Source organism: Capra hircus, chromosome 19 (genome assembly GCF_001704415.2).
Source record: "Capra hircus breed San Clemente chromosome 19, ASM170441v1, whole genome shotgun sequence".
Classification (NCBI taxonomy): Eukaryota; Metazoa; Chordata; class Mammalia; order Artiodactyla; family Bovidae; genus Capra; species Capra hircus.
In genome coordinates this window covers 19,153,983-19,177,828 of record NC_030826.1, presented here as the reverse complement: position 1 = coordinate 19,177,828, position 23,846 = coordinate 19,153,983, and the positions used below count along the sequence as shown (strand labels likewise).

Genomic DNA, 23,846 nt, shown 5'->3' with positions numbered 1-23,846 from the left:
TCGTCCCCTTCTCCTCCTGCCCTCAATCCCTCCCAGCATCAGAGTCTTTTCCAATGAGTCAACTCTTCACATGAGGTGGCCAAAGTATTGGAGTTTCAGCTTTAGCATCATTCCTTCCAAAGAAATCCCAGGGCTGATCTCCTTCAGAATGGACTGGTTGGATCTCCTTGCAGTTCAAGGGACTCTCAAGAGTCTTCTCCAACACCACAGTTCAAAAGCATCAATTCTTCAGCACTCAGCTTTCTTCACAGTCCAACTCTCACATCCGTACATGACCACAGGAAAAACCATAGCCTTGACTAGACGGACCTTTGTTGGCAAAGTAATGTCTCTGCTTCTGAATATGCTATCTAGGTTGGTCATAACTTTCCTTCCAAGGAGTAAGTGTCTTTTAATTTCATGGCTGCAATCACCATCTGCAGTGATTTTGGAGCCCCCCAAAATAAAGTCTGACAATGTTTTCACTGTTTCGCCATCTATTTCCCATGAAGTGATGGGACCAGATGCCATGATCTTTGTTTTCTGAATGTTGAGCTTTAAGCCAGCTTTTTCACTCTCCTCTTTCACTTTCATCAAGAGGCTTTTTAGTTCCTCTTCACTTTCTGCCATAAGGGTGGTGTCATATCTGAGGTTATTGATATTTCTCCCGGCAATCTTGATTCCAGCTTGTGCTTCTTCCAGCCCAGCATTTCTCATGATGTTCTCTGCATAGAAGTTAAATAAGCAGGGTGACAATATACAGCCTTGATGTACTCCTTTTCCTGTTTGGAACCAGTCTGTTGTTCCATGTCCAGTTCTAACTGTTGCTTCCTAACCTGCAAACAGGTTTCTCAAGAGGCAGGTCATGTGGTCTGGTATTCCCATCTCTTTCAGAATTCTCCACAGTTTATTATGATCCACACAGTCAAAGGCTTTGGCGTAGTCAATAAAGCAGAAATAGATGTTTTTCTGGAACTCTTGCTTTTTCGATGATCCAGCAGATGTTAGCAATTTGATCTCTGGTTCCTCTGCCTTTTCTAAAACCAGCTTGAACATCTGGAAATTCACAGTTCACCTATTGCTGAAGCCTGGCTTGGAGAATTTTGAGCATTACTTTACTAGTGTGTGAGATGAGTGCAATTGTGCGGTAGTTTGAGCATTCTTTGGCATTGCCTTTCTTTGGGATTGGAATGAAAACTGACCTTTTCCAGTCCTGTGGCCACTGCTGAGTTTTCCAAATTTGCTGGCGTATTGAGTGCAGCACTTTCACAGCATCATCTTTTAGGATTTGAACTAGCTTAAGTGGAATTCCATCACATCCAATAGCTTTGTTCATAGTGATGCTTTCTAAGGCCCACTTGACTTCACATTCCAAGATGTCTGGCTCTAGATGAGTGATCACACCATCGTGATTATCTGGGTCATGAAGCTCTTTTTTGTACAGTTCTTCTGTGTATTCTTGCCACCTCTTCTTAATATCTTCTGCTTCTGTTAGGTCCGTACCATTTTTGTCCTTTATTGAGCCCATCTTTGCATGAAATGTTCCCTTGGTATGTCTAATTTTCTTGAAGAGATCTCTAGTCTTTCCCATTCTGTTGTTATCCTCTATTTCTTTGCATTGTTTGGTGAGGAAGGCTTCCTTATATTCTTGCTTTTCTTTGGAACTCTGCATTTGGATGCTTATAGCTTTCCTTTTCTCCTTTGCCTTTTGCTTCTCTTCTTTTCACAGCTATTTGTAAGGCCTCCCCAGACAGCCATTTTGCTTTTTTGCATTTCTTTTCCATGGGGATGGGCTTGATTCCTGTCTCCTGTACAATGTCATGAAGCTCCGTCCAAAGTTCATCAGGTACTCTGTGTATCAGATCTAGTCCCTTAAATCTACTTCTCACTTCCACTGTATAAGCATAAGGAATTTAATTTAGGTCATACCTGAATGGTCTACTGGTTTTCCCTATTTTCTTCAATTTATGTCTGAATTTGGCAATAAGGAGTTCATGATCTGAGCCGCAGTCAGCTCCCGGTCTTGTTTTTGCTGACTGTATAGAGCTTCTCCATCTTTATCTGCCGTGCAGATAGCTCTGAGAGACTGCTCCAAAGCCGCAGTGGGAAAAGGTCAATATGTAAGGTTTTGGTGAAGAGGGAGTTCAATACCATGAAACACTCATTTTACAAAAGGCTTTTTGTTAGTCATGAGGATCTGATGTCACCTTGAAGAGGGTTAGTGCTTCTCTAGATATAGGGCTTCCTGGTGGCTCAGATGGTTAAGCGCCTGCCTGCAACGTGGGAGACCCAGGTTCAATCCCTGGGTCAGGAAGATCCCCTGGAGGAGGAAATGGCAACCCACTCCAGTACTCTTGCCTGGAAAATTCCATGGATGGAGGAGCCTGGTAGGCTACAGCCCATGAGGTCACAAACAGTCGGACATGACTGAGCGACTTCCCTCCCTAGATATGAGGAGATGCAAGCATTGAGATAATAAAATCTGTTCCTAAAAGCGGAGAAGGCAATGGCAGCCCACTCCAGTACTCTTCCCTGGAAAATTCCATGGGTGGAGGAGCCTGCTAGGCTACAGTCCATGGGGTTGCTAAGAGTCGGACACGACTGAGCGGCTTCACTTTAACTTTTCACTTTCATGCATTGGGGAAGGAAATGGCAACGCACTCCAGTGTTCTTGCCTGGAGAATCCCCGGGATGGGCGAGCCTGGTGGGCTGCCATCTATGGGGTCACACAGAGTTGGACACGACTGAAGTGACTTAGCAGTAGCAGTAGCAGTTCCTAAAAGCATCCAACTATCTGAAGACCTGTCCCACCTGATTCCCTGGAGCACAGAGTGCCTCCCTCCACCCTGTACTCCCTCGGGGTTGTTGAAGGTCATCGGCAGCATGGGGTTCGCCCTCCGTAGAGGCAGATGGCAAACGCCTTTGCTGTTCCGTCTTTGACAATGCTCTTGGTAAGTGACAATTTGTAGTTGACAGTGGAGAGGTAATGGGAGTCAGTATCATCAAGCTTCTGGTTCCAGCCTGTTTGAGGTCTACATGCGTGTGGGTGGCATAGAGATAGCTCCTTCCACCTAGTGGAGGTTTCTACGTCTGCAAAACAACACAGAGGATTTGGCTCAGAATATTATGTATCGCCCCTGAGGAAGAACTAAAGGAGCTAAACACACAGACCATGTTTAATGGCTAAACTATTGTCATTTTGACCTATTTGACTGTTTTCCTCCGTTTCTGCACTTTTCTCACTTCTTCGATTAAATTTTTTTCCTTGGACTTGGGGAAGGCCTAGGAGGCTAACATTTTTACTACAGACAGGGAGGTAGGGGTGGGTCTGTCACGGGAAGACTCCATTGGCCCTGCTCCGTTACAAATGTCACGGAAATTAAACAAAAACATCATGACCACTGAATACCATATCAGAGGTCAACAAAGCGGTGGGGACTCCAGATCAGTTATTGAGAGTAACGCCAATGCCTTATCTCTTGGTTAACCTGAGAGTTTGCTCAAAAGTGGGGAATATTTAAAGAGAAAACCACAAGGTCAAAATGAAGACACTTTTGCTAAAGCCTTTGATACCAAACCTGGATGTAATACCTGGCCTACTTACAGCTTCCACCTTCCCCAGAAATGTAGTCTTAATCAGCCAGTTTGGAATTTTCTGGTCAGCACCCTGGAGGTTATCTGCCTCCTGGGCTCTCTCCATCCTCAGGAGGAAGAAGCAATCTCTCTGACCTTTTTTTTTCCCCTAAATGGTGGTGAAATGCACATCACAAAGAACTGACCATCTTTAGTATTTTAACTGTACAGTCTAGCGATGTGAAGTTGACTCCTATAGACGGGGAGCCAACAAACCACCCTGTAGCTCTAGAATTTTTCATCTTGCAAAACAGCTCCTGACCTTTTCTTTTTTTAAAAAAAATTATTTAATTTTAATGGAGGATAATTCCTTTACAATATTGTAAAGCAATATTGCTGGTTTCTGTGTTGATTTCTGCCATACATCAACAAGAATCAGCCATAGGTATGCATATGACCCCTCCCTCTTGAACCTCCCTCTCATCTCCCATTCCTCATTACCATAAGTAAAATAGATAGCCCCTGGGAATTCGCTGTATGACTCAGGGAGCTCAGCTTGATGCTTTGTGACATTCTGCCCTTTATGAATTGTAGACATTCAAGAATTTGAAAACACAGAGAGGGTCAAATAGACTCAGCTGTGACCCAGACAGACTATTCTGTGCCCCCTGATGTAGAGTGCCTCATCGAACTCACATGAAAACCCCTGGGACAGCAGACCATGCTCCTTCCACAGGTGAGCAAACCGAGGATGGGAGAGGTGAAGTCATTTCTGAGATCTCCCAGCCGATGAGAATGTCAGAACTGGAGACTCAAACCGGATTCAGTTTTATTTCCAAGTCTGGGTTCTTTCTAGAACCACACGGCCACCTAACCAGGATAGGGGATGGAGAATGGGAAGAGATGAGTGGCCAGCTCCCCTCCCGTCTCCCCAAGCCCAGAGACACCTCTGCTTGCAAAAGCAATGTGCAATGCCCTGCAGAACTAAGCAACAATGTAACAGAAAAACAAATGTTCCCAGGGACCTGACCTGGGAGAAGGGCTAGAGCAGAGGAATGGAAATAGTTTGAACATTAGACTCCAGAGGCCAAAAAGCACTGTGGTGATTTATCTGGTGCTTATTTCCAGAGTAAAGAAAGGAACAGGTGTACCTTTACAGATGCAGGTGAAAATGTGTAAGGGGACTGCAGCCTTACAAGGAAACGGTCCTCTTTTCTGTACAAAGGTGTTGCTCACGTGACTGTTTAAAGACTGCTCAATGGGCCTGACTAAGCTGGGGGACAGGCAGCTGAAGCGAAGAGAGGAGAGTTCCAACTTACCTTGAACTCCGAGCTCTGTTAGTGGAAGCAGAGCTCAAACGGACCTTCCCTCTGGAAAGGAATCTCCCAGATCCTCACCTCAGTCCCCCATTTCCCTTCTTGCCTTGTGTTGCAGACCACACACTTGTTACGTTTAAACTGAGGGTTGAAGTGGAAGACATTGTCATTGTCGCTGGTTTGAAAGCCCGCAGCAAACCTGGATGGTGGGAAATCAGACAGTGTGCTGGCTGACTGCCAAGGGCGGGAACAGGAGGTGCTCACACTTTGACTGGCACCCGTCTGGGAACCTGCGAGCAATCTGCGTGGCTGGTTGGTGCCGCGCCTGGTTTGCTGCCGTCGCTTTTGTCTACCTAATTGCATTTAGTGTGTTTTGGTGCAGTTACCACAGTTTGCCCTTAGAGTGTGATTTTCGAAAAATAAGGAGGGAATGGGTAAAGAAATTTGTGTCCAAGATGGAAGGGGAGAGATGTGCCTGGTTATGAGAGTCTTTGGGGACAAGTGGCAGTTCACAGGAGGCCAGCCCAGGTCTGCTCAGCTGGTAAAGAAGAGGACAAATAGAAAGAACAGGTGCATTGATGGGACACCTACAGAGATGGTGTCTAAAGGAGACACAATAAACACTAGGTCTCCAGGTGTTGGGATCTCAGAGTGTGTGTCTGCCCTTCAGTGGAGGCTGTTGTGTGTCCACCTGACCTGAGTGAGGTCAGCAGGCCTGGACCCTGACCCCAGCGCTGCACTCTTTGTCACTTGCAGTGACCTTGCTATCCTCAAGCTGCCTCACCCAGAGAGGGGGTGACTGCCTTCCTTTGGGAATGATGACTGAGGCAGCCCAAGTATGCTCCCGAGCAAGTAACACATTCTCAACTCTCCTCTGAGAGAGCCCCTCACGTCTCAATTTTCTCTGAGTACAGCCGTGACTATAAGAAGCGTGAACACAAAAGGAGCTTCCAAGGGACCTGACTCACCAAGCATGCGTAGTCAATCGGTCCTGTCCAACTCTTTGAGATCCTTTGGACTGTAGCCTGCCAGGCTCTTCTGTCCATGGGGTTTTTCAGGCAAGAATACTGGAGTGGGTTGCCATTTCCTCCTCCAGGGGCTCTCTCCAAGCAAGGGAAGGAACCCGTGTCTTTCGTGTCTCGCACGTTGCAGACGTAAACTTTATTTGCTGAGCTATCAGGGAGAGGGCACAGTAAATGTTTGTTTTGCCTTTTTCCAGTTAGCACTCACTCATGTTTCCAAATCAAGTCCGTCCAATCTGAGTTTCTCCAGGGAGTGAGGGTCTGACTTCCACCACCTTGCCTGAACCCAGTACCTCTATGTTTCGCAGCTTCCTGGGGTCACTCAGGCTCCCTAGCTAACACACGGAAGTCAGACAGATGCCTCGGCCCCACGTCCTCCCCACAGGGCTAGGTGCTGGACCACACCCATGGGTGGCCCTTGATGGATATTCTACCTGGAGATCCTGTGTTTTGTTTCGGTTTTTAGTTTTTGCGGCTTGGCTTGCAAGACGTCAGTCTCCCAGTCAGGGATGGAACCTGCGCCCTCTCCACTGGGAGCATGGAGTCTTAATCACTGGACCACCAGGGAATTCCTGAGAACCTGTTTGCTTTCTTACTTAAGGGGGCAAGTTCTGGATGCTGTCCTCAACACTGGGACACTCTGTAAGCACTCAACCAGCAGGCCCCATGGGAGCTGGCTTAAAGCTGAACCTAGCTGCTCCCTCTGGAAAAACCAAAAGGAAAGGAAGCTCTGGGTGATCCTAGAACAAGAAAATCTAAGTTCCTTCTCCTCTTAAAATGAAGAGTGTTTCTGAAATATCTCTGGGGGTCGTTTTCCCTTTGCAGTCCCCCAGCTTCACTGTGGTGTTCCTTTGAAAATTCCGTCCCCGGGAAGGAGAGAACAAGAGCTCCCACCAGAAAGGGGACCCTCGGAGGTAGAGACAGGCTCTATTAGACAGAGTGGGAGTAGCAAGCCGTCCTGTGCTGGGAGGAAGGGTCAGCAGAGGGAGAGAGAGAGGGATGGAAGTTCAGAGTCAAGGGGCTGATTCCCCTGCTGGGAAGGTTTCTGGGGACTTGGGTGCCTCACTTCCCTCCGAGTCCTCTGGGTGCACGCAGAGCTCTCAGAGTCCCATGGTCAGTGTGGCTGTGTCACCTGGCAGGGGAGGCAGTGGCAGAGGAAATCATCCAGAATCCAGGTGCAGAGGTAGGGCTGTGGGGGAGGGGCCTGGAAGGATCCAGAAGGTCCTGAGCCCCATGCAAAGTGATGAGAGGACCAGTGAGGGCAGAAGCCAGCTGAGATTGCACAGAGAGGCTTGCAAGATAGGCCACATGTCCAGAGGGGCTCCCGTGGGAACTGTGGACCTCAGGGTGCAGCCCATGAGAACCCCACCCAAACTAGGCACAGGTCCCAGGCCTCCCAGCCCCCGGAGCTCAGTAGAGCTCCTTGTGAACACCTGAGGACCCCTCCCAGCTCTGAGAATATGTGCAAGTTCTCTGTTCCCAGACAGCCCACCTTGGGAAGGAGGGAGATGGGAAACAGAGCTGAGATACTAATGTTTTGAATTGGCTTAGCATTTTCCAGAAATGATCTTGAAACTGAAAGAGACCAAATTACAACTGTGAGGCAAGTTTAAATGTGTCCACGTCAGCCCACACGAGGTTCCCGAAGTCGATGCGGGCAGCTGTAGGAAGGAAGGAAGTTGATGTGTCTGAGACGCTGGGCCATCGTGTATAAAGTTCAGTCCTAGAACTTCTTCCTCTGGGCTGGCCTGCTTCCTCCCTAGACCGTGAGCCTCCATTCCCCTCTTTCTCTGGGGAGTCTGCTTAACGGTGCCCTGGATGCTGCGGACAGGGGGCAGGGGTGCCGAGCATTGCTGGCAGGGCCGGGCCTTCCCCTGAGCCAGATGTGGGTGCTCAGAGGATGCTGGGGGACCCTTCTGAGCTGAGAGCACTGTGGCTCCCTTAGGGGTGAGGCTGAGAGACACCACAATTTCCGGTACCTGTTTTTGTCTGAGGGAAGAAAGGTCTCGATGATGTGACCTTATATCCATCCTGGAGACCCCCTGCTATCATCCCTGTGCAGGACAGGGGCTGCGGGGAGAACACAGTGGTCAGTGGGCCCGCCTCCTTCTCTTTGTGGGCTTGAGCGTGAGCTTCAGCAGCCCCCCAGCACTTGCTGCCCCCCTTCCACCCCCACCTGTGAAGGGCTCCATCAGCCCACCTGTCCAGCCTCTCAGGAAGCTGAGGCCGGAAGAGGCTCCTACTGCAGGGCCGGGCCAGGACACAGGGAGCATAGCAACCTCCTGGGACCTGGGCTGCTGCCGCCTGCCTGCCTCCTCCTCTCCCAGGGCTCTCTCTGTGGGCACCTCCTTCCTCAGCCACTTGCTATCTAGGGACCTTTGACAAGTTGCGTCTACCTCTATAAAACTCAGTTTTATGTGTATGATATGGGGATGATAAGGATTTAAACCAGCTGTCCCCAACCTTTGGTAGCAGGTTCTGGTATCATGGGAGACAATGTTTCTAAGCTCGTGGGGATGGGAGTGATGGGGAGTGGCTGGAAATACAGACAAAATTTTTCTAACTCTCTTGCCACCCAACTCCTGCTGTGCAGCCTGGTTCCTAACAGGCCAGAGACCAATACCAGTCTGTGGGCTGGGGTTTGGGGAACCCTGGTTTAAGCAAGGCTTCCTAAGACAGTGCCTTCACAAAGGAAGCAAAAAGGCAGCCATTTGTGCCCCCACAGTGCAGAGGCACCTGCTTCCCTGACCCCTGACCCTTGACCCGCCCTGCCTTGCTCTCAGCAGGCTGACACCTCTTCAGGAGGGCTTCCCTGCTGTCCGCAGACTCCTGACAATTTAAAACACCTCCGTGGCATCCACGGTCGGGTAGACACCATTCAAGTTCTCTTAATGGACTAAGTCACTTATCTTCCCCCCAGCCCTGGGCGGTGACTGGAGGATTATCCCCATTATACAGATACAGAAACTGAGGCCCATTTGCTTGACGTCACCCAGTTATTAAGTGGCTGAACCCAGGGAGGACTTCTTAAGGTAAGTACCCTTTGCTGCCATGGTGAGTTGTTACTCTCCCAGAGGCTCTGCTTGCCTCTCCCTTCATGCAAAACAATAAAAAAAAAAAAAAAAAAAAAACCAGCATCTCCTTCCTAGTTGTTACGTAGGTCCTTCTTGCTCCTCTGAGCACCTAGAACAGGAGAGGCACCTGGAGAGAGCTCAGGAAACGTGTGTCACATGCACAAACATGCGCTCCACACCCGCTCCAACCCAGAGTGACACCTGGGACACGGGGGTGGGGCACAAGTGTGTAAGGTTGCCATAGCTGGCGTATCTGTCCTTGCGTTTTCTTTAGGACGCCACCCTCCCCCCAACCCCCAGTCACCAGCAGGAGCTGTTTCCTCAGAGCCCCAGAGCTGCTGCTTCCCGCCCGCTGAGGCTGCCCCCAGCCTGGGATCTCACTGGATTCACATAGGCAGCCTGGGTGTCCACGAAGGGCATCTCACTACCACCTCTGTGCCCACTGCCACTTTGCACGCTGAGTGATCAGGCCCTGCAAGAGGAGGACGTAACGAGATGCAGAATCCAAAACGACGCAGCAGTTCTCCAACGGGGAGGCGCCAGGAGTAAGACGATGTGGGCTTAGAGAAGAGGAGAAAGGCAGGGTGGAGGGCGGAGGGTGGAAGTGGGTGCTCCTCAGCCAGGACCCTTTCTCTCTGCTCTCCTCCTGCTCTCTGATCTGAGACTAGATAATTCATAGAGGTTCATGTATGTTCAGGAATCTTCACCACATGCACACCACAGCGAGCTTCTAGAAGACACTGCCCCTGAGCGAGTGGCTGTGTCATGAATGTCCAGACAACAAGCCCGAGTGATGGGACCTGCCTGTGTATGGGATGGCAGTGCTCCTGGGAAGGCCTGGTTATACCCATTTTGCAGACAGGGGAACTGAGGCTCAGAGACTCTATGGGTCATGCCCAAGGTCACACAGCTCATTAGTGGCAGCCTGAGCCATATGAGGCTACTTTGGTTCTTAAAGTGATCTTCCTCCCCTTTAAAATTCTATTCCTCACATATAAACATTATCATGTAGAAAGAAATGTCTTGCAAATAGAAAACCTCGTACTGGAGGTTCCCTTATCCTTGTGTACAATGATGTTCTGGGAGCTTCTGATCCCCCCTCTCTATGAATTTCTCTCTTCTCTCTCTTAAATCTGGGCTTTAGAATGGGGAACAGAGAGGTCTCAGACATAATACAAAATTTCAAGTGACATGACAGTGGGTGCAATATATTGAATGAACTGTTTTTAATGGGCACCAGCACCTTGTTAAAGGAAATGATTATCTGAACCAGAGACTCAGGATCAGCTGGGTAAGGATGCAGGGTGGGGAGGAAAGACATAAAGACGATAGACTTCCATGATGTCAAGTGGGTCCCACCGTGCCCTAAGGACAGGGCCCTAGGGTCCAGCCCGGACAGGCAGCTGACATCCTACAGGCACTGAGGGGGAGCAGGTGTCCCTAGGTCCGCACATGGGTCCACACCTCTCTCCCTTCTGGCACTTACCTGGGTGTGCCAGAATTTGCAAAGACTGACTTCTTTGACGTGTTCCTATAGACTGAACCAATTTGCTTCCTCTATCTACCCTCCATCCCAAGCAGATCCCTGGATCAACCGGAATTCAAATGGATTTAAGATGCAGAAGACACAGCTGGAGCAAAAAGGAGGAAAAGAAGGACGCATTCTTTGCAATCCTCTTCGACGCCAGGGCAGCAGGGACCATTTCCTCACTGACTGGGATACACAGCATCTGGAACTCATTCACTGCAGGTTGGAGTGTGAAACAACAGTATCGAAAACATGTTGGTGGGTCTAAATCAGGTCAGACCTCTACCTCTCCTGTGTCCTGGCTCTTCTGCTCCTAGATATTTACCCAAGAGAGACGGGAGCATATGCACACGTGCATAACAGCGTCACTCATCACAGCCCCGCACTGGAAGCACACCGCTGTTTCCAAGTCGGAGAAAGAAAAAATGAATGGTGATATACCTACAGCGTACTAGCCCTCTGCAATAAAAAGGGACTGAGGATACAGGCAAGGTCATCAACGAACCTCACGGTTGAGCCCATGAGCCAGACACAGCTGAGCACAGGCTGGGAGCATTTTGATGACATAAAATCCAACAACCAAGCAGAAAAGTGGTTACTCGTGTGGGAGCCAACTATGAGAGACCTGCAGGAGCCATCTGGGTGCTGAGGATGTCTGGAGCTCTGTCCGGATGGTGATGACACAGCTGTTTACAACCTGAAATCTCATCCAGCAGCCTAGCTCTGGGAATGTTAAGTGGTGAGGCTGTGATGGGAAATGCAGGGCTGTGCCTGATCCTAAGGGCCTAGCATTAAGCATCTCTTTGCTCAAGCATCCTTTTCAAAGACACGTCTTGAATAAACATCTCCAGCTGGAGACAACGTCAATGCAAGGTGCCAGGCCAGCCTAGCCCATGAAGTTCTGATTTCTAGAAAACCTTGGGGAACCTAGATAATCATGGGAGAGAACTCAAATGTCTCTTCCCGCCCCCTGGCTCCTGCCTAAGCACCCCATCCTTCCATTCAGCTCAGTTCAGTTCAGTCACTCAGTCCGACTTTTTGCAACCCCACAGACTACAGCTGGGCAGGCTTCCCTGTCCATCACCAACTCCCGGAGCTTGCTCAAACTCTTGTCCATCGACTCAGTGTTGCCGTCCAACCATCTCATCCTCTGTCATCCCCTTCTCCTCTTGCCTTCAATTTAGGACCGATTTCCTTTAGGATTGACTGGTTGGATCTCCTTGCAGTCCAAGGCACTCTCAAGAGTCTTCTCCAACACCACAGTTCAAAAGCATCAATTCTTTGGTGCTCAACTTTCTTTGCAGTCCAACTCTCACATTCATACATGACCACTGGAAAAACCATAGCTTTGACTATGCAGATGTTTGTCAGCAAGGTAATGTCTCTGCTTTTAAATATGCTGTCTATGTTTGCCCTAGCTTTCTTCCAAGGAGCAAATGTCTTTTAATTTCATGGCTGCAGTCACCATCGTCAGTGATCTGGGAGCCCAAGAGAAAATCTGTCACTGTTTCCATTGTTTCCCCCTCTATTTGCCATGAAGTGATGGGATCAGATGCGATGATCTTCGTTTTCTGAATGCTGAGTTTAAGCCAACTTTTCACTCTCCTCTTTCACTTTCATCAAAAGGCTCTTTAGTTTCTCTTTGCTTTCTGCCTTAAGGATGGTGTCATCTGCATGTTTGAGGTTACTGATATTTGGTTTTTATTTGGGGTTCAAGGAACCCCACCCTCGGACCCCAAAAAAGGCAGAACTCCAGGTCTGTACTCACTCCCTCTCCTCTCCACTGCCCATCATCGCTGTGTGGCCCTCAGGCCCCGAGAGTAATAATCCTTGAGCTCCATGATGATCGTCGCTAATCTGTGTCTTGCAACCGTAAAAGGAACTCCAAGGTCCTGTAGGTCCCGGTCTCCAGCTGGGGAAATGCTTTTGGCCACTCCCACCAGTGGTAATGGCCCCTGTGAAGGCCCCAGGTATTCCTGAATGGCTAGCATCACTGTGCATAGGCTGAGATGGACAACAAACAGTACGAAGATTCCTCCAAAAACTAAACATAGAATTCCCGTATGATCCAAAAACTCCCCTCCTGGGTATATACCCTGAAAAACGGAAAGCAGGGACTTGAAGAGATATATGTACCCGTCATGGATGACCAGATAAGTAAAATGTGGTCTGTACATGCAATGAGATATCACTCAGCTGTGGAAAGGAAGGGAATTCTGGGAATTACTTGCTGGTCAAGTGGTTAGGACTCTGCCCACTTACCACCAAGGGTGTGAATTTAATCCTTGGTCAGGAAACTAATCTCATGCTCTGCGCAGCACAGCCAGAAAAATAAATGAATAAATAAATAAAGGGAAGGAAATTCTGACACAACATGGATGTTGGGGAAGGGAGAAATTTTCCCGTACCTGACTAGGTTCTTCTGGCTGGTCTAAGAAATGAATTGACATGAAACAGATTAACAGGAGAAAAATCTAACAAGGGTTTAATAACACATATACAAGAGAGAGATACAGAAGAACTAACCCAACAAAAGAGTCAAAGCCCTCACCTTAAACGCCACTTTCAGCTAAAGACACCAGGGACTGTTGAGGATAATGTTTAGGGACTTCAATGAGGAGGAAGGCTATGCACAGAAAAACAAATGTTTGGTAAATAAATGCTTGCTGGGCACAGGGTTGACTCCAATCTCGAGGCTCTTCCAGGTTCCCCCACCACACCTCGCCCATGTTCTTCCACAGATATCACTGGTCATTGCTCTTTTTCTGGAACAGACCCTTTACATTCTTTCTGGCATTGAGTGGCAGGAGGAGAAGGGGACAACAGATGATGAGAGAGTTGGATGGCATTGCCAACTCAATGGACATGAGTTTGAGCAAGCTCTGGGAGATGGTGAAGGACAGGGAAGCCTGGCGTGCTGCAATGCTTGGGATCACAAAAAGTCGGACACAACTGAGTGGCTGAACAACAGCAAGAAAACTTTGGGTCTTCCGTTTCTGAAAAAGAATCAGCCTGGGGACTTCCCTGGTTTTCCTGTGGCTAAGGCTGTGTGTTCCTGCCCTTCCACTGCAGGGTCACAGGTTTGATTCCTGCTCAGGGGAACTAAGATCCCGCTTGCCCTGATGCAAAAAAAAAAAAAAAAAAAAAAAAATCAGTTTAAATGAATCCTCATGGGAAAGCAAAAGCACATATTTGGGGGTGACAAAATTTGCTCCCCTACATCTCTCTAAAGGTTTTCCAAGTGGCTCAGGGTAAAGAATCTGCCTGCCAAATGGGGGCTCAGGTTCCATCCCTGGGTCAGGAAGATCACCTGAAGATCTGAATGCATTCCAATATTCTTGCCTGGGAATTCCAGGGACAGAGGAGCCTGGTGGGCTACAGTCCATGGCGTCCCAAGAGTTGAACACTGCTTAGTGATTGAACAACACCACCGCCACTCTCTAAGCCTCGGTATTTGCTCTTCTGTGAGAAGCAGCTAATCCTGGGCCTTATTTTATATGACTGCTGTGAGCACTGAATGAGCTAAAGCTTCTAAGGCACTTAGCTGATGCCTGACACAAAGCAAGTACCCCATAGATTCCATCTGTGCCCTCCGGTATCTGACCTGCGAGGCCCTGAGAGCATTCAGAGAGGAGGCGGCCCTTGGGCTGGGCTCTGGAGGGTTGGAGGTTCCTCTTCACTTTCTGCCATAAGGATGGTGTCAGCTGCATATCTGAGGTTATTGACATTTCCCCTGGCAATCTTGATTCCAGCTTGTGCTTCTTCCAGCCCAGTGTTTCTCATGATGTATTCTGCATAGAAGTTAAATAAGCAGGGTGACAATATACAGCCTTGACATACTCCTTTTCCTGTGTGGAACCAGTCTGTTGTTCCATGTCCAGTTCTAACTGTTGATTCTTGAACTGCATACAGATTTCTCAGAAGGCAGGTCAGGTGGTCTGGTATTCCCATCTCTTTCAGAATTTTCCAGTTTGTTGTGGCACACATAGTCAAAGGCTTTGGCATAGTCAATAAAGCAGAAATAGATGTTTTTCTAGAACTCTCTTGTTTTTTCAATGATCCAGTGGATGTTGGCAATTTGATCTCTGGTTCCTCTGCCTTTTCTAAAACCAGCTTGAACATCTGGAAGTTCACGGTTCATGTATTGCTGAATCCTGGCTTGGGGGGAATTTTGAGCATTACTTTACTAGCGTGTGAGATGAGTGCAACTGTGCAGTAGTTTGAGCATTCTTTGGCATTGCCTTTCTTTGGGATTGGAATGAAAACTGACCTTTTCTAGTCCTGTGGCCACTGCTGAGTTTTCCAAGTTTGCTGGCATATTGAGTGCAGCACTTTCACACCATCATCTTTCAGGATTTGAAATAGCTCAACTGGAATTCCATCACGTCCACTAGCTTTGTTCTTAGTGGTGCTTTCTAAGGCCCACTTGCCTTCACATTCCAGGATGTCTGGCTCTAGGTGAGTGATCACACCTTCGTGATTATCTGGGTCATGAAGATCTTTTTTGTACAGTTCTCCTGTATTTTTTTGCCACCTCTTCTTAATATCTTCTGCTACTATTAGGTCTGTACCACTTCTGTCCTTTATCGATCCCATCTTCCTGAAATGTTCCCTTGGTATCTCTAATTTTCTTGAAGCTATCTCTAGTCTTTCCCATTCTATTGTTTTCCTCTCTTTCTTTACATTGATCACTGAGGAAGGCTTTCTTATTTCTCCTTGCTGTTCTTTGGAACTCTGCATTCAGATGCTTATATCTTTCCTTTTCTCCTTTGTTTTTCCCTTCTCTTCTTTTCACAGTAAGTCCTCGTCAGACAAGCATTTTGCTTTTTTGCATTTCTTTTCCATGGGGATGGTCTTGATCCCTGTCTCCTGTACAGTGTCACGAACCTCTATCCATAGTTCATCAGGCACTCTGTCTATCAGATCTAGTCTTTAAATCTAATTCTCACTTTCACTGTATAATCATAAGGGGTTTGATTTAGCAGTACATGCATGGGATCTTTTGAAGGAGGTCACCATTATCTTCATTACCTCAACCATAGTTAGGCCCCAGGTAAATAGCAGGGAGGGAACACAGCCCACCCAACAAGAGAAAATTGGATTAAGGAGTTACTGAGTATGGCCCCACCCATCAGAACAAAACCCATTTTCTTCCTCAGTCAGTCTCTCCCATTAGAGGCTTCCATAAGCCTCTTATCCTTCTCCATCAGAGGACAGACAGACTGAAAACCACAATCACAGAAAACTAACCAATCGAATCACATGGACCACAGCCTTGTCTAACTCAATGAAACTATGAGCCATGCGTTTAGGACCACCCAAGACAGACGGGTCACGGTGGAGAGCTCTGACAAAATGTGGTTCATTGGAGAAGGGAATGGCAAACCGCTTCAGTATTCTTGCCTTGAGAACCCCATGAACAGTATGAAAAGGGAAAAGGATAGGATACTGAAAGAGGAACTCCCCAGATGGGTAGGTGCCCAATATGCTACTGGAGATCGGTGGAGAAATAACTCCAGAAAGAATGAAGAGATGGAGCCAAAGCAAAAACAATACCCATTTGTGGATGTGACTGGTGATGGAAGCAAGGTCTGATGTTGTAAAAAGCAACATTGCATAGGAACCTGGAATGTTAGGTCCATGAATCAAGGCAAATTGGAAGGGGTCAAACAGGAGATGGCAAGAGTGAACATTGACATTTTAGGAATCAGCGAACTAAAATGGACTGGAATTTGTGAATTTAACTCCAATGACCATTATATCTACTACTGTGGGCAAGAATCCCTCAGAAGAAATGGAGTAGCCATCATGATCAACAAAAGAGTCCGAAATACAGTACTTAGATGCAGTCTCACAAACGGCAGTCTGCTCTCTGTTCATTTCGGAGGCAATCCATTCAATATCATGGTAATCCAAGTCTATGCCCCGACCAGTAATGCTGAAGAAGCTGAAGTTGTACGGTTCTATGAAGACTTACAAGACCTTTCAGAACCAACACTCAAAAAAGATGTCCTTTTCATTATAGGGGACTGGAATGCAAAAGTAGGAAGTCAAGAAACACCTGGAGTAACAGGCAAATTTGGCCTCGGAGTACAGAATGAAGCAGAGCAAAGGCTAACAGAGTTTTGCCAAGAGAACGCACTGGTCACAGCAAACACCCTCTTCCAACAACACAAGAGAAGACTCTACACATGGACATCACCAGATGGTGAACACCAAAATCAGATTGATTATATTCTTTGCAGCCAAAGATGGAGAAGCTCTATCCAGTCAGCAAAAACAAGACCTGGAGCTGACTGTGGCTCAGATCATGAACCCCTTATTGCCAAATTCAGACTTAAATTGAAGAAAGTAGGGAAAACCACTAGACCATTCAGGTATGACCTGAATCAAATCCCTTATGAAGTGGAGAATAGTGAAAGGGAAAACCACAGGCTTTGCTAAAGCCCATGATAGCAAACCCAGGTTTAACATCTGACATAACAATAGCTTTGATCTTCCCCAGGAATGTAGGCTTAATCACTCAGTCTAGAAATTCTGATTAGTACCCTGGAAGAAATTTGTATCCTGGGCCCTCTCCATACTCAGGAGGAAGAAGCGATCTGCCTGACTTTTTTTTTTTTTTCTCTATATGATGGTGAAATGCACATTACATAAAACTGATTATCTAAGTATTTTTAACCATGCAGTTTAATAGTATAGAGTCAACTCCCATAGTTGTGGAACCAACACCACCACCAGGCAGCTTCTTTCATCTTGCAAACTGCTCCTGACCTCCTAAACGTTTTGAATTGTAGATATTAAAAAAGTTGAAAGCACTGAGAGGGTCAGATAGACTCAGGTGGGGCCCAGACAGGCTCTTCTGTGCCTCCTGGCATGTATCGCCTCACTGAACTCACACAAAGACCCATGAGACAGCAGAGACCGTGCTCCTTCTACAGATAAGGAAACCGAGGCTGGGAGAGGTGAAGTCACGTGTCTAAGATCCCCCCAGCCGGTGGGAATGGCAGAGCTGGCGCTCTGAGCTGGATTCAGTTTAAGTCCCAAGCCGGGTTCTTTCTACCACCACACGGCCTCCTAAGCAGAGTGGGGCTAGAGAGAAACAGAGACGAGTGGCCAAGGAGTCCAGGAGACTGAGCGGGTGTCCCAGACAGAGACAGCGACACAAGAGGACAGCACAGGGGAGCTGGAGGCGTATCCCCAGAGTCACCTGGATAGGAGACTGGCTGGCACCTCTGGGTTCATGCAGCAGACCCTGGGCACAAAGAAGGGGACCCCAGCCCCAGGGACAGGTATCAGGTGGGCAGACTGACCTGGAAACTTCTGCGGGCATGGTGCCCATGATGTAGATGGTGTTGACTTCATTGAAGGGCACGTGGTGAAGAGGTCCCCATACACCATCACCTATCGAGATGTGAGCACATGCCAGGAAGGGTCTCCAGCCAGGTGGGAGGACACCCGAGCCTCTGGGACGCCTGCTATCAGAACTTTAAACCTGAGTCTCGTTTTCATGTTTATTCCCTGTAGGTCTGGTCATCAGCCTTTGGAGCTGTGCCAGTTACAGGAACATGCTTGGGACCCAAAGGGCATCCAAACACAGTCTCCACATGGATTTGGTTGTTGGCTTTTTAATTCTTCTGGTTGTTGGTTTATCACAGTAGGTTTACCTTTCTAGTCCTGGCTCACCTGGGTTCGACAAATGTTTCTGGGGAGCAGAGGAGAGGTGAGATCACATTGCATGATGAGAGGGTGGGGACATTCATGTTCACACAGAGAAACACAGACACAGATGGACTCCCCCCACTTCCCACCCCCCCCAAGCCCAGAGACAGTGCTCTGCTTGCAAAAGCCATGTGAAATGTCCTGTAAAGCTAAGCCATTAATAACACCTGGATAAAGGTAGCAACCAGGTAACAGAAAAAGTAATGTTCCCAGGGACCTGGAGGGGAAGAAGGGCTACACAGAGGACTGGAAATAACTTGAACTTTGAACACCCAGGAGGCCAAAAAGCACCACAGTGACTTATCTAGTGCTTATTTCTGAAGTAAAATAATAGGTGTGCCCGTAGATGCAGGTGAAGGTGTGTCAGGAGACTGCAGTCTTGTAAGGAAATACTTCTCTGTACAAAGATGGTGCTCACCTGACTAGTTAAAGGCTGCTCCCTGGGTCTGATTGAGCTGAGGGACAGGCAGTTGAAGTGAAGAGAGAGGAGAGTTCCAACTCACCTTGAACTCCGAGCTCTCTACCTGGAAGCAGAGCTCAAACTTACTCCCTCTTCTGGAAGGGCATCTCACAAATCCTCTCCTCAGTACCCCATTTTCCTTCCTGCCTTGTGTTGCAGATCACATAGTCACTGCTGTCATCTTCAAACTGAGCATAGAAGTAGAAGGAGAAGGCAATGTCATTGTCCCCAGAGTCTGTTTGAAGGTCCACAGCACACCTGGGGGAGAGGGAAACCAGACAGTGAGAGAGGCGCTTCATAGACCTTCCACCTGTAGACCCTGGTTTTTGTTTCTGTGTTTCTGTGGATTGACTTGCAAGATTTTAGTTTCTCTACCAGGGATCGAACCGTTGCACTCTGCAGTGCAAGCATGGAATCCTGAGCACTGGGCTTCAGGGAAGTTTCCAGACCCCTTTGCTTTCTCGCCTAAGGGGGTGAGGCTTCCCTCATAGCTCAGCTGGTAAAGATGGGTTGGGAAGATCCCCTGGAGAAGGGAAAGGCTACCCACTCCAGTATTCTGACCTGGAGAATTCTATGGACTGTATAGTCCATGGGGTCACAAAGAGTTGGACACGACTGAGAGACTTTCACTTTCACTTTTTCACTAAGGGGGTGATTTATGGATGCATCCTGAACACCAGGGTGCTGTGTGAGCTCTCGGCCATCAGGGCCCTTGGGAACTGTGGTAAATTGGAGCCTAACTGCTCCCTCTGGGAATACAGAAAGGAAAGGAAACTCCAAGTGACTCTAGAGTGAGAAAATTTAAGTCCCTGTTCCTCTTAAAATTGGAGAATAATGTTTCTGAAATCAGTCAGTTCAGTTGCTCAGTCGTGTCCGACTCGTTGTGACCCCATGGACTGCAGCATGCCAGGCCTCCCTGTCCATTACCAACTCTTGGAGTCCACCCAAACCCATGTCCATTGAGTTGGTGATGCCATCCAACCATCTCATCCTCTGTCATCCCCTTCTCCTCCTGCCCTGAATCTTTCCCAGCATCAGGGTCTTTTCCAATGAGTCAGCTCTTCACATCAGGTGGCCAAAGTATTGGAGTCTCAGCTTCAACATCAGTCCTTCCAATGAAACACTCAGGACTGATCTCCTTTAGGATGGATTGGTTGGATTTCCTTGCAGTCCAAGGGACTCTCAAGAGTCTTCTCCAACACCACAAAAGCATCCATTCTTCTGCGCTCAGCTTTCTTTATAGTCCAACTCTCGCATCCATACATGACCCCTGGAAAAACCATAGCCGTGACTAGATGGACCTTTGTTTCTGAAATATCTGGGTGTAATTTTCCCTTTGCCACTCTCTAGCTTCATTGCTGGGTTCCCTTGAAAATTCCACCCCAGGGAAGGACAGAACAGCAGCTCCCATTGGAAGAGGGACCCTCGGAGGTAGAGATAGGCTCTATAGACAGAGTGGGAATAGAGAGCCATCCTGTGCCGGGAGGAAGGGTCTGCAGAGGGAGAGGGAGGGAGAGGGAGAGAAAGGGATGGAAGTTCAGAGTCAAGGCGCCGATTCCCCTGCTGGGAGGGTTTCTGGGGAACTGGGTGCCTCGCTTCCCTCCGAGTCCCCTGGGGGCACTAGAGCTCTCAGAGTCCCGTGGTCAGTGTGGCTGTGTCACCTGGCAGGGGACGTGGCGGAGGAAGTTATCTAGAATGGACGTGTGAAGGTAGGGTTGAGGCGGGAGGGGCCTGGAAGGATCCAGAAGGTCCCAGACCCCATGCAAAGTAATGAGAGGGCCAGCAGGGACAAAAGCCAGCTGGAATTGGACAGAGAGGCTTCAGAGAGAGACCACATGTCCAGAGGGGCGTCGGTGGACTGTGGACCTCAAGGTGCAGCCCATGTGCACCCCACACATATGGGGCACAGGTCCCAGGCCTCCCCGCCACCTGGAGCTCAGCAGAGTTCCGCCAGGGCTGCGTGAACACCTGAGCACCCTGCCAACTCTGAGAATGTGTGTAGGCCCTCCTCTGTTCCCAGATAGGCCCCTCGGGAAGGCGGGGGATAGGAAACAGAGCTGAGATATTTATATTTCGAATTGATTTTAAGGTCTTTGCAGCAAACACCTTAAAACTGAAAGAGATTGAATTACAACTTTGATGACAAGTTTAACTATGTCCAGATCACCTCAAATGAGGTTTCTGAAGTAGATGAGGGTGGGTGTAGGAAACAGAACCAGTTGCTGTTTCTATAACTCTGGGTCATCTTGTAGGAATTTCAGCCCCAGAACTCTGCCTCTGGGCTGGCCTGCTTCCTTCCCTAACCGTGAGCCTCCATCCCCCCGTCTCTGGAGAGTCTGGTTAGTGGTGCTCTGGATGCTATGGCGGGTGGCAGGGGTCTTGTTGGCAGGGCCGGCCCTTCCCATCCCCTGAGCCAGGCGTGGGTGCTCAGAGGATGCTGGGTGGACCCTCCTGAGCTGACAGCATTGTGGTTCACTCAGGGGTGAGGCTGAGAGACAGTTTCCGGTGCCTGTTTCTGCCTGAGGGAAGAACAATCCCGGCAATGGTGACCCTGTGTCCATCCTGGAGACCCCCTGCTATCATCCCTGTGAAGGACAGGATCTGTGGGGAGAAGACGGTGGTCAGTGAGTGTTTTCCCGAAAGTCTTCACTTCCGTCTCAGGTTCAAAGGATTTGTTAACAAAATAAGCCACTCATTGAAAAGTGAAAGTGAAGTCGCTCAGTAGTGTCTGACTCTTTGTGACCCCATGGACTGTAGCCTATCAGGCTCCTCAGTCCATGGGATTTTTCAGGCAAGAATACTGGAGTGGGTTGTCATTTCCTTCCCCAGGGGATCTTCCTGACCCAGGGATCGAAGCTGGGTCTCCTGCATTGTAGGCAGACGCTTTACCGTCGAGCTACCAGGGAAGCCACTCATTATACACAAATAAATAATACCAGTATTTATTAGGGAATTATCTAGCTTACTTTCAATATACTAACATTAAAAGCAAAGAGAAATAGAAACAGCAGAAAATACATCACCCAACTGGGTTTCGACCTCCAGACTCAAACAGCGCTGGCAAGTCCTGTGATACAGCACAGCTGGAGTCCCAGTTGGGAAAGGGTCCCAGGCAGCATGTCTGCTCCATGGGTGAGAGTTCAAAGGTTGCAGTCTGGGGTTCCCACTTACAATCCCAGGACACAAACTGATATCATCACCAATCTGTGAGCAAATTGCAGCTCTGGTTTCATGGTAATACTGTTGCTTTATCTTATAAAACTTAGACTATGGCTAAGCCTGGGGCTTGGTTGACCTGGGCTCCTCCAAGGGTTCAACAGTTTCAAGATTTGTCCACTATCTTATCTATGGCGCCACAGGTCTTGTATTCTGAGCAAACAGTCAGGGCACTCACAGTCAGGGCAGTGTCCAGGCAGCTTAGAAGCAAGGTCAGAGGCCTGTTCTGCTTTGTCTTTGAAGCCTGAACAAGACTACTTATATAATTTGCCTAACGGTGGGCCTGCCTCCTTCTCTACATCCCCTTCAGCGCTGGCCTGGGAATGGGGCACCAGGCTAGGGGCCAAGTGCAGCTGTGAACGGAACAGGAGGCTCAGCTCCACGGACCTTCCCGGCCTGGAGTGAGGAAGTTACGCAGATATTCTGAGGTTGAGAGGAGCCCCTCAGGCTCTGAGAGGATGTGACAGGGTCCGACTTGTGTAGGGAATAGGCTACGCACAGGCCTGTACTGTAATTAACAGGGCTTCTTTGAAAAGTAAGAATGACTCTCTCGTCACCCCCAGGTGAAGGGCTGGGAGCAGTAAAAGGCACAGCGTGGAAAGACACCTTGAAAACAAGGAGTCAAAGTGCTGATGTGACTGATGGAAAACCGTTAGTGACTGTTCCCTTAAGCAGAGCCTTGAGGGAGTCGCTGAGAAAGGGCGTCACTAGCCAAAGGGCTAAACCAAGTCATGAAAGCCTGAGGGTTTGACACTGAGGATTGTGCATTGTGTATCTTTATCCCTGATCTGAGATTGTAAAGAACAGATATCTCTAGAGCATGGACTGAGGAAGTGGATGTTAACAATTAAAGGCATGCTAGGACTAGGATCTGGGCTTTTGCCTGTGAATGGCATCAGCCCCCCTGACCCCCCACTTTATTTCTGAGTCTTCTTTTTCCTTATTCTTCTGCGGCACCGCTTCCTCAGGTCAGTTCATTGTAGGGCTGGTCCCAACATCTGGCGCCCAAACAGGGTCCTGAGAGTGCAAGCAGTTTTTGAGGCTTTTTTTTGACAGTGCCAGAAGACGCGGGGAATTCCAGCCGAGAGATCAGAGGACAGAGGAAGCACTTGGTGAGTACCGCACCCTCCCTGCCCTGTGGATTTGTCAATCAGGGACACAATGGGGCAATCACCTCCTAAGCATGCTGACTATATTGTGCTTCTAAAAACCTTTACTACATAAGCTCTGGAGTGAGAGTGAAAGAAGAGAATTTTTTGGAAACTATTTCAGGCAATTCATAATCACTGTCACTGGTTGGACCCAGAAAAGGGGACTTTGCGTCTTAATGAGGGGCAAGAAGTGATGCGTTGTTTGTGTAGAGCCTGTCAGTCTGAGGAACGCATTCCTGTAAGTGTGTGGCCTCTGCGTAACCTTGTTTATATTCCTCCGGCTCCTTTACAATCTGAACGGTCTGACTCTTCTGATTCAGAATCTGATGCTCCTGCTCCTCCTGTATCTCAGGAGTTGCCTGTCCGGCCGCCTCATATTTATGAAAATCTGGATAAAGGAAGGGGAGAGAGTCTCCATTTTTGAGTCCTAAATCCCATGTTAAACGGGACACCGTCCTGAAGCTTTCCCTCTATCACCAGTCTCCCAGCCTTCGGCTCCTTGGCCGGAGCCCCTATAGCTCACTAGATCCCAATACACAGGAGATGGGGTATGTAGAGCTGTGGTCACAACACCGAAGACATCTGCACCTACTCTCTCATCTTTTCAGCAAGCTGTACAAGCAGCGAGGCGGGAAGGCGACCTTGATGCTTTGGTTTTGCCTGTTATCGTGACTGAGGTGCCCCCTAATGTTCAACTTCCACAAGGCGGAGTACAATGTGAACATACTCCTCTCTCTCTTTCAAAACCATTAAGGAGATTAAGCAGGCATGCACACACTATGGAACTACGTCTCCTTACACCACA

General features: G+C 48.5%; 1 protein-coding gene and 1 long non-coding RNA gene across 3 annotated transcripts in view; both read right to left on the bottom strand.

The window, feature by feature from the left end:
- Nucleotides 2,792-5,874, bottom strand: LOC108638257. 2 transcript variants are annotated; one of them, XR_001919679.1, is made up of 4 exons: nt 5,837-5,874; nt 4,872-5,067; nt 4,249-4,422; nt 2,792-3,069 (listed from the first exon to the last, which is right to left on the bottom strand). It is a non-coding gene; the product is annotated as an uncharacterized LOC108638257 (long non-coding RNA). The 2 variants fall into 2 exon arrangements; XR_001919678.1 differs by lacking the exon at nt 5,837-5,874 and having other exon boundaries at nt 4,872-5,830.
- Nucleotides 18,758-23,846, bottom strand: part of LOC108638207 — a gene marked incomplete at its 5' end in the record, with an annotated part of 45,496 nt that continues 40,407 nt past the window's right edge. The window contains 2 exon segments of the mRNA XM_018063989.1: nt 18,758-18,932; nt 20,098-20,167. Coding sequence (XP_017919478.1) covers nt 18,758-18,932; nt 20,098-20,167 — 245 coding nt within the window.